This window comes from Ursus maritimus, unplaced genomic scaffold, assembly GCF_017311325.1.
Source record: "Ursus maritimus isolate PB19 unplaced genomic scaffold, ASM1731132v1 scaffold_13, whole genome shotgun sequence".
Lineage (NCBI taxonomy): Eukaryota > Metazoa > Chordata > Mammalia > Carnivora > Ursidae > Ursus > Ursus maritimus.
This window is the reverse complement of record NW_024423675.1, coordinates 20,448,314-20,457,881: the sequence shown is the minus strand read 5'-3', so window position 1 is coordinate 20,457,881 and position 9,568 is coordinate 20,448,314. Positions and strand designations below refer to the sequence as shown.

The window sequence follows — 9,568 nt, the reverse complement described above, 5'->3', positions numbered from 1 at the left end:
GGGCGTAGGCTGCCTGCAGGTGGGAGGTAGAGGGGTGCAGGGAGGGTAGACATGTAGGAGCCTGAGCATCTATATTATGACAGTCACAATGACCCTTGGCCCCGATCACTGCCTCTACAAGGAAAAGGCAGAGCCACAAAAGTGTCGAGCTTTATTGTTCCTCAGTTCCATCCCCCTCCTGCTGCCCCAGAGGCAGGGCTGGTTGAGACTCTGGGCCCAGATCCTGGGCTTCCCTTGCCCTTCCCAGCACATGCTGGAGCTCAGCCCGGGCCCTAGATAAGCCCTTGGCCTCCTGCATGTGGAAGAGGTAGACGGCCCCCGCCCCCAGCAACAGTCCTACACTGGGAGTCCAGAGTAGTATGGCAACTTCCCTGACCCCTCCTCCAGCTGCCAAGGCGCACAGCAAGGCCAGGAGAAGCAGCCCGAGACCGATCACGTAGCCAGCGAAGGTGGCCCACCAGCGAGCTTGAGCCACGCCCAGGTCCAGCTCTGTCCAGGCCTCCTTTAATATACTGGTCAACGGTGACCTTTCTGCTGGTCCTAGAATAAGGCAGGGCAGTGGGGTAGGAGAGAGAGGGTCAGAGTGGAGGGGCTTATTTGTGGTGGGGAGGGAGCCAAGGAAAGGGTGGGGGTGACTTACCATGACTAGGGCTGGGGATATGCTGAGGGGGGCTGTGTCTCACACACAGAGTGGCCATCAGGGCCTCATGATCAGAGAGGGGGGTGCCACTGTGAGGATCACGGCCTGTAGTGGTTCTAAGAGTCTTACAGGAGATGTAGAAGCCAGAAACCGCCTAGGAAAAGTCAGGGCCAGAAAGAAACATCTTTGAGGGCCTCTTGCCATTGTCCAGCCATCAGTGATCTAAGACAAGACTAGCTGGACTTAAGATCAGCACAAGCTGGTGAAAAACAGACACGGTGGGTGAAGACACACTGGGGGGGCACGCTGACCTTATATAGCACATAGTCAATGCGGATGCCGAACGGAAACGGCTCTAGCTCCCGCTGGTTGACGTAGCAGTTCTCAGGTACCATGGTACAGCCTTCCTCAGAGCCCTAGGTGAATAGGTGGTTCATGCTAGCCATGGGGGAGAAAGAGAAGAGAAGCTAGGGGTGTAGGCATGGAAATAATCAGGCGGGTCCTCACCTTGAAGTCCCGGGTCTCAAGGTAAGCATCATGCAGCCCTGTCCACTCCTTCAGCAGGCGGCAGCCAAGGTCCTTCGGGTGCAAGTTGAGGTCCCCACACAACAGAACCACATCGGCCTTCTTGGATGTGTGGCTGGGGGAACCAGGTTGGTGAGGCAGGCGTTCTTCCCTGACCAGCTCTGCCCTCCTATAAGTGGGGACCTGGCCACCCCTCAACCCCTGACCCCATCCCACTTCCCCTGTCAAGCCCAGGCTCACACACTGGATGAACTGGGCCAGTTCCCAAGCTTGGGCCACACGATGTGTTAGGTAGATGTCCTTCTGTCGACTGTACTCGGCATGGAGCTGAGCGAGACAGGTGAGGTTATAGCAGATGAGACTGACGGTCCCTCTCTGAGGGTCTAAATCATGCTTGTGTCTGTCACTTGGCATCATACTTGATTAAAAAATGGGCAAACTTTGCCCACTAACCTTAGGAGATCCTGCCCCCAACCTCACCCTCAGGCAGCCCAACTAGAGGAGTCCCATCTCTCCCTCCCAGGGGCAGGCCACCTATCCCAGCCCTGCCGGCTTCACTCACATGGGTCACGTAGGCATTGAGCACCAGTCCACCCAGATGGAGCACTAGCAGCCCCACAGCCTTCCCACAGAACCAGTCTCCATGGTGGATCTGCAGGCAGGAGGGAGCAGGAACTCAGGGCACAGCTACCCTCTTTCTGCCCATCCCCTGCAGCCCAAGGAAGGCTGCCTCCTCTATACCATGTGTTAGTGGGGGGGTGCGGGGGGGGGAGGGAGATGAAAGAAATCTGAGATTAGGCTTACCATGTAGGGGTACCCATTGAGGGTATAGACGTGCTGGGTGAATTCTTGGATAGGATGTTTGGAGAAGACGCAAAGGCCACTGCCAATGACACCACTGCAAACCAAGTCCTGATTAATAGTCAGAAAGGCAGGAAGAGAAATACCCCAGGCTTGTTCCCCTCCCTCATCTTCCAGCTTGTATCAGCTACTTGTTTTCTGTCTGTTGCTGAGATCAGCACCAGAGTAAAGCTCAAAGCAACAGCCTTTGTGGGATGATACAAAGTGACTTGATAAGGGTGGGATGGGCTGAAGAGCGAGAATCTTCCTGGTTCCACACCCAGAGGAGAGGACTCTGGGGGAGAAGAGGAGGGTGCAGGCAGGACAGGGAAGGGCTGGTAGGACCGAGAGCTTCCCGATCTGAGAACAGGCGTCCAGACCGGTTAGGCTTCTCACCTCCTGAAGTAGTGTGCCGCTGGGTAGGTGGGCGACAGCTTCTGTCTCAGGTACTGGAAGTCCTGCTCACTCCACACCTGAGCGAAGAGGTGAGGATGCCTGCCGGCCCGCCCCCGGGCCAAGTCCCCTCCTGCTCCCCCAGCCGCCCCCCACCCCGTCCCAGGCGGGGCTCCACGCCAGCGCCACACTGCCCACCTCTTCCAGGAGAGCTAGGTCGAAGCTCTCCATGTTCAGAAAGTCTCCCAGGCGCTTCATGCGGTCGGCCCGGTGCTTGCTCAGGTAGGGAATGCCCCTGAGGACGAGAAGGGCCGGGGAAGGTGATGGCTGGAGGCGCTCTCGGTGCACCGCCGGGGCTGGGGCCGCTGTGGGCCTGGAGGTGCGGGTGCCCCCCGTCCCCGGAGACTGGAGGGCAGGGTCGCGCCGTGGCCCGGATGTGAGGGACGCCTCCTTCCTCCGGCTGCGGGTGCGAATGGAGCTGTGGCCCCGGACCCACCCCGCGGTTGCTCTCACCAGCAGTTGAGGTTAAAGAGCCTCAGTCGCAGAGAGAAGTTGGGCTTCATGGCGAGCACGCTCGGCGGGCGCGGGACGGTGCGGCCTCCCCGGCGACGGCCGCGGCGAGAAGCGGTGTGGGCGGGCGGCCCCGCCTCCCGGGGCGGTGCGCACAGGTGGTCGGCCCCGCCCCCGGGCTCCCCGGAAGGCCCAGGCCTCCTAGCCCGCGCGACTCCCGCCCTGGGCCCGGGTCCGACTCCGCGTTACCCGGGCAACCGGCCCCCTGCCGCCCCTCACCCCCACCGGCTGCCCGCCAACCCGGAAAGGCGATCTGCTGCGAAACAGGCGCTGCCGGGAGGCGAGGGCCGCGCGCGACGTCCCTGTAGGGGGAATACCAGAGAGGGTTCGGGCGGGCTGCCAGCCGGGCCGAGGCACGCGGGGCTCCGGCGGAGCTCCCCGTTCCTTTTCGCAGAAGCTCCGGCCCCGACCGCCCGCGCGCCCTCTCCCGCCTCTCGCCCGGCTCACCAGCAACAGGCACAAAGTTGAGAGAAGACCGGGCCGTCGCCGCGGGCCCCCTCGCGTCCTTCCTCCCAGCTGGGGACGGGGGCGGGGCCGCGCAGTTGCCCTGGCGACGCGCAGTGTTTGTGCTCCGAGCAGTCCCCCAGTGCCGCCATGGCGAGCCCGCAGCACTGCCAGCCAAGGTCGGCCCCGTGCCGCTCGCGGTCGCCGCCTGAGCAGCCGCTGCAGGTGAAGGTGGTGGGGCTCTTCAAAAGCTCCAGCTTTCAGATTGCGAAGAGCGCTGCTGAGGTAACCGCGAGAAAACCACACGTACGGGCGGCGCCTCCTGGTGACAGGGTTCGGTGTTCCGGGAGGTAGGGATGTGTCCCGGCCGGGCAGGCTTAGTCTGTACCTCGCAGGGGCCAGGGTCAGGTCGGGGGAACGTTCCACTTCGAGAAGGGCTACCTTTAAAGCGGGATCGGAGCGAAGGAAAGTTCAGAATCTTGCTGGGTGAAGAAGGGTAATTCCCCCCTCTAGATACCCACATATTTTATTCCCACATCAATTTTTATTTGCATTATGGATCTTAAATATTCATGGAAAAATGTTTAGAGGAAATGATACCATATAACTACAGATTGTTTTTTGTTTTGTTACGAACTCCCTCCCCAAGTGATTTTTGGAAACTTCATTTGGGAAGTTTTTTGCCCCCCCCCCCTTTACATTTTCTTTAGCATTTACTGCATTCCAGTCGAATTAGGTGCTTAAGGGATTTCTCAACAAATGATCCACAAGTGCTTTGGAGAATCCGGTATTTCTTTGTAAACACATGGAACGATATAAAAGGAAAAACACTTTAAGCAACTGGAAGAACTTGGCCAGGTCAGCAATGGTACAGCACATACTACCCAAATGCCGGAGAAATGGAGAATTCAGCATATCTTTCGGGAATATGCTCCGGGAATGCTACTGTTAAGATTATGCCAAAATTCTCTCCTTCAAAACCCCACCAGTCTGTAGGACCATGCCCTGTCCATGTTCGTATCTCCCAAAGTATTCAGCTGGATACCTGACACAAAATGTTCTCAAATAGAAGAAATCTTAAGCAATTCCTGCCTTCTTGCCTGCTCTAAGTCCACAGTTAAAGTTTGTAATTATATCAAACGAAGAAATAGTAACTGTCGACCTTAAAAGTAAAGCAGCTAGTTACTTTACCAGCAAAATGGGTTTATTTGAGAATAGAACAGGAATTGCAATTTGGGACACAGAAGCTATGGCAAACCAAAGGCCATCTGGGAGATCAAAGGACAGGAACATTATAGAGAAAAGGAGGAAGCTGCGAGGGGCTGCTCTGAAGAAAACTCCACTGATAGAAAGTGAGAGAGTTCAGGGTGGTGATAGTTTCTCACTGGCTGATTATGTTACTGGCCGCGTTTGTTGCTGAGCTAGGAGACATTCTCCCTTCCTTCTGTTGGAAGAGTAAAACAGACTTACTCCTGTTGGGAATACAAGGTTTGTCTCTCCCTGGCCCGCTGGGCTCTGCAATTGAGGAACGAGAGCTCCCCCTTCTGGCCTCACCACTCCGTTTTAAGTAAGGTTTCCTTTACTCAGTTTCACAGTAACTAATTTGTGAAACAGGTAAAGTTTACAAGAGGAAGAGAACAAGCAGTAAATCTGTGAAAACGATACATGGGTCATCAAAATAAGGAGAAATTATGGGCTGTTAGCTGGGCTGATGGGATCTATAAAGTTCATGGCTCAAGTTGTATTTAATTTAAGGAATTTTTTTCCCTTTCCCTTTTTCTTTTTCTTTCTCTCTCTCTCTCTCTTTCTTTCTTTCCTTTTTTTTTTTTTTTCAGATTTTATGTATTTATTTGACAGAGATAGAGACAGCCAGCGAGAGGGAACACAAGCAGGGGGAGTGGGACAGGAAGAAGCAGGCTCCCAGTGGAGCAGGGAGCCCGATGCAGGGCTCCATCCCAGAGCTCTGGGATCATGACCTGAGCCAAAGACAGACGCTTAACAACTGAGCCACCCAGGCGCCCCTCCCTTGTTTTTCTTTAGCTCCTTTTCTGAAGGCACCTGTTTTTTGTGCCTACTCTACACTGTAGAGAAGGTGTTGGGAATTTTTTTCTGTAAAGCCTACATGTTAAATTATTAGGCCTTCAGGGCCATAGGCCTCAGGCTCTCAGTCATGACTACTTGACTATGTCCTTGTACAAAAGTGGCCACAGAATATATGTAAATGAATGGTGGTTTTCCAATAAAACTTAATTATAAATACTGAAATATGACTTGCATATAATTTCACATGACACAGGAGATGATTTTTTTTCCCCAGGTGCTTAAAATCTAAAAATTCTTCTTAGCTTTCAAGTCTTACAAAAACAGGCAGATTTGGCCCACTGGCCACAGTTTGCCAGCCCCTGTTGTAGAGCAAGCTAAGTCAAAAACCCAGCGTCTTTGCTATATTAGTAATATTAATTTTCCCCTTCTTAAGCTTTTGCCTACTGTAGCTCTATTTGAATATGAAAAACCTAGGAGTGTAAACCGAGTTAGTTCGACCTTAATAAACGATATGGCTTTGAATAATTTCTCAACATAATCATTTGGTGAGCAATCCTGAATACCTCATTTATTGTGAGAGATTTAGGTTTGTGAAGAGTAAGTATTACATAGATTGTAATTTGGCTATAGTCCATTCTAGACACTAAATCATGAGGAAAGTATGATGAAGTATGCTTAATTTGAAAACTGTTGGGCTTGTTAGTTATTCCAGATGGTCCCCCAGTTAGAAACACAATTGCCTCAAACTGAGCACGGGCACTGCCACTGCGACACAAAGGACACATCATCATCTGTTGGTTGGGCAGGAGTCTAAGAAGCAAATGACCGAACTGCTATTGCCCTCTCCGGCTCCCCCTGGTCCCAAGGGCAGGATACACTCACGCCCTGGCTTTCTCCCTCTTGGAATATCCATCCCTGATGAAGCATGCCAGGCCAGCGTCCTCTTTTAGGCCACAGTCGGACTGCTGAGCTCCGTCCGTAGCGGAGAAGGTGCCCAGTGCCGCAGCCAGTGGTCACTTGTCCCTGTTGGATACATCTCCTCAGCCACACTCAGAAAGGTGGGGCCTCTTAGTGCCTCACCTGCCTTCTCTTGCTTGCCCAGGAGGCAAAATGTAACATACCAGGAATCAAAACTTTTTTTTTGACAGGGACTGTTAACCAGTAAGAATTTTCTCTGACTCGTATAGACAAAATAATGTACGTTAAACCAAAATTTCCTCAATATCTAAACCTAAACATACTCAGTATTTACTTCACTTTTTCCCGAGGGGTGTAACCATACCAGTATCCTTTTGGTCATTCTCCACATATCAATAAATTAAAGTAATATTTATTTTAGTTAGAAGTATCTGTGGAGGTAGGTGGGTGGGGGGATGGGTGAAGCAGGGGATGGAGATTAAGGAGGGCATTTGTCCTGATGAGCACCAGGTGATGTATGGAATTGCTGAATCACTATATTGTACACCCGAAACCAATAAAACACTGTAGTTAAAAAAATAAAGTAACATCTTCTTTTCATTAAAAAAAAGTATCTGTAGATCCACTGAAGTTTAGCAAGAGTTCAATTTAGGGAAAAACTGGTCCTAAAAGAACGTGGCAAATCACAAAATGTATTTGTTCATTTGCTATGTGTGGATGGTCCACCATGTGCCCGACGTTGAGGCCAGTGGGAGGACAGGAAAACTAGCACATAGTCTTGGCCCTCAAAGAGCTTATACTCTAGAAATGAGAGACAAATAAAGCCAGAGCCCCAGGATGAGCTGGGGAGTGGCTTCATGGAGGTAAGCACAGGGGCCTCTGGGAGCAAGAAGGGGTCATCTAAGCCAGATTGTATGGCCTGGGTATGCACTGTATAAAACCTCCTGAACCCCCATAAATAATGGGGGAAATGATTTCTACCTTAAAAGAGAACTTATTCTAAAATAATTATTCTATTTTGAAACCTAGACTCTGAAGAGTAATTATCCAACCAAATTTGAAGACCCTATAATAGTCCCTCTTCAAGAATTTGCATGGGACCGATATCTACAGGAGAAAAAAAGGGTAAAGGATATTTGGGGTGTGGGAAGTGAGCAAAGTTTTGCCTCAGTTATTCACCTATGCATTGTTTTGGAAAAACTGGAGTAGTGATTTTCGAGCAACTAGATTTGATTTCTCTAAATTATATACTTTTCCTAAATCATTTCAATCGTTTTACCAGGCTGACTTTAAAAAAAAGTAAAACATTTACAGGATTTTCTTTCGGAAGACATGTGATAAAGGTAAGTTTTAGATTCTCAATGCTGCGATTTACCCCCGCCGGTTAGCCCGCTCTCCCTGCACACCGCTCACTCACACTTCCTCTGACACCTTGGCACTCGTGGTCCTTACTTTGGAAAGTCTTGGTGGTCTACAGGACAGACACAGGGGCGGGGCTTGTGGCCTAGGGAGCTGTGATGGCAGGCACCAAACTCCCACAGGGCCGCCTTGTCCTAATTAAAGCTTCCTCTCTTCCCTCTCCCCACGAACAGCATCCTTGGAGAACCTCAGGCCCCAGGGCTAGCAGAGCCTGCCTAGAGACAGGAGATGGGCTTCCTCTTGGGTGCCAACCCTGATCATTTGGTAATGCTGCCTAGAACATGTGATAGGAAGAGTTCTAAGGTGGCATCCTGGCCCAGCCATACCTCATCCTCACGTTGGGGTGAGGCAGGAATGGGGTATACTTCTTGCTTGCCATCCCTGGCCCAGAACCGTAAGGTCCCAGTCCTGGTTTCCCTGCCCCAGCCCATCTCCCCAGTGGCTGATGAAATCCCATTTCCCCTGACCAGAGCAGTGGTTGCACGAGGATGTCCTGTGACCCTGTGGTTACCCTATAGATAGTGCTGCCGTACGGTACCACGGCCCTGTGCAGTCACGTGAGTGCTGGACTGAGTGCACAATACATTTGTTGAGTCTCATACCATTTTCAGAGCCATAGAACATTCTTACTGGAATTTAGAGAATAGTAGCAAACACCTACACGGGGCACTTATTATATGCCAGACGCTATTCTCTTGACTTATGTATATATTAACTACAATCCTTACAACAACTAGGGTGACCAGTGGTCCTGCTTTGCCTGGTTCTGAGGGGTTTCCTGGGAGCAAGAATTTCAATGTTAAAGCTGGTACAGTCCTACACAAAGGACAGCTGGTTACCTTAAAAAAATATGTTTTTCTTCATTTTTATCACCAAACTACTTACACTGCCTACCAGTCTCATGCTTTCCAACTACAGGGGAGCCATGATCTCATGCTTTGTGGTCTACACCCATTCCTCTCACAGATTCCCGCTGGATTCTTAAAGACTGGTGTGGATTCCATTCCACAGTTTCCCGCCATCTCAGCCTGGGTTCCTGACCTTGGGATGTTCTGTGTTCTCTTCCTTCTGCTTTTCTCATGGGGCCTGAATGAGGCTTTCTGGGTAATCACTGCTGCTTCTTTCCACCTATTCTTTATTCCCTATCCTTTCTTTCTTCCTTTTCTCACCCTCATTTCTTGGACACTTGTCATTTTATCCTTTTCTTGTTTCAGGGCAGTTTTTGTCCTTCCTCAATGTAAGCATCGTACCTTGTGTCATATGTAGTGCTTCTTAGCACATCTGAGGTGAGGTCTGGGCTGGCCTTAAGTTTCAGCAGAATGTAACGCCACCCGTGAGTGGTGGCTTCTGGGCCTTTGGAAAGGCCTTTCTCTCCCCTCCAAAAAAGTCAACATCTTATGTCTCAGTGCTGGAAAGCCCCAGCAACCACTGGGTCCAGGCGACTATCTTGAGGCATGTGAGAAGGCCTCCTCACGGCAGAGGACACACAAGCATGAGGCCTCTGCATCATTAGCCTCTGAGTAAAGTGTACGTCCTACTGCATTTCTCCCACCAGGCTAAATAAATTTCCACGTTAGCCATACCCAGGTAGATAAATAGCCCCTTTAAAAGTTTTGCATTCTACAAAATGTGGTAACATTGATAAATCTCAACAGTTTAGGGACTATGACGCACAGGCTTTATCAGTGATTTATAGTTTAGCATGAAGAAGTTCATTCTTTTCCTCGAACCGGGTTTTGATACAGGCCTTGGAGTGGGACCTGAAATCTGGGAGAA

The 9,568-nt window shown here is 51.0% G+C and overlaps 2 protein-coding genes across 4 annotated transcripts in view; one reads left to right on the top strand and one right to left on the bottom strand.

Annotated features, from left to right (window-relative positions):
- Positions 1-134: 134 nt before the first annotated feature.
- Positions 135-3,073, bottom strand: SMPD2 (sphingomyelin phosphodiesterase 2). Of its 2 annotated transcripts, XM_040627619.1 has the most exons (10): positions 2,912-3,073; positions 2,597-2,693; positions 2,402-2,478; positions 1,970-2,063; positions 1,728-1,817; positions 1,410-1,492; positions 1,148-1,280; positions 952-1,056; positions 641-794; positions 135-540 (listed from the first exon to the last, which is right to left on the bottom strand). In XM_040627619.1, exons 1-10 carry the CDS (start codon positions 2,959-2,961, stop codon positions 152-154), a joined length of 1,272 nt encoding a protein of 423 aa, XP_040483553.1. In that variant the 5' UTR covers positions 2,962-3,073; the 3' UTR covers positions 135-151. The 2 variants fall into 2 exon arrangements, with proteins under 2 accessions (XP_040483553.1, XP_040483552.1); XM_040627618.1 differs by having other exon boundaries at positions 1,148-1,492.
- A 144-nt stretch (positions 3,074-3,217) lies between these two features.
- The window catches only part of PPIL6 (peptidylprolyl isomerase like 6), a 33,539-nt gene continuing 27,188 nt past the window's right edge, over positions 3,218-9,568 (top strand). The window contains exons 1-2 of one of the 2 annotated variants that reach the window (XM_008706255.2): positions 3,218-3,697; positions 7,403-7,498. In XM_008706255.2, the coding sequence (XP_008704477.2) occupies positions 3,563-3,697; positions 7,403-7,498 (231 nt within the window). In that variant the 5' untranslated portion in view covers positions 3,218-3,562. The remainder of the gene's footprint in view (positions 3,698-7,402; positions 7,499-9,568) is intronic. The other variant, XM_040627620.1, reaches the window with a different exon arrangement.

Bases quoted from the DNA above. Each gene is read 5' to 3' on its own strand.
- SMPD2 (XM_040627618.1), bottom strand. From the start codon at position 2,961: ATGAAGCCCAACTTCTCTCTGCGACTGAGGCTCTTTAACCTCAACTGC. The intron at 2,479-2,596 runs GTGGGCAGTGTG...CTCTTCGCTCAG, and splicing joins ACCTAGCTCTCCTGGAAGAG to GTGTGGAGTGAGCAGGACTT. The intron at 541-640 runs GTAAGTCACCCC...GCCTTATTCTAG, and splicing joins TATCCCCAGCCCTAGTCATG to GACCAGCAGAAAGGTCACCG.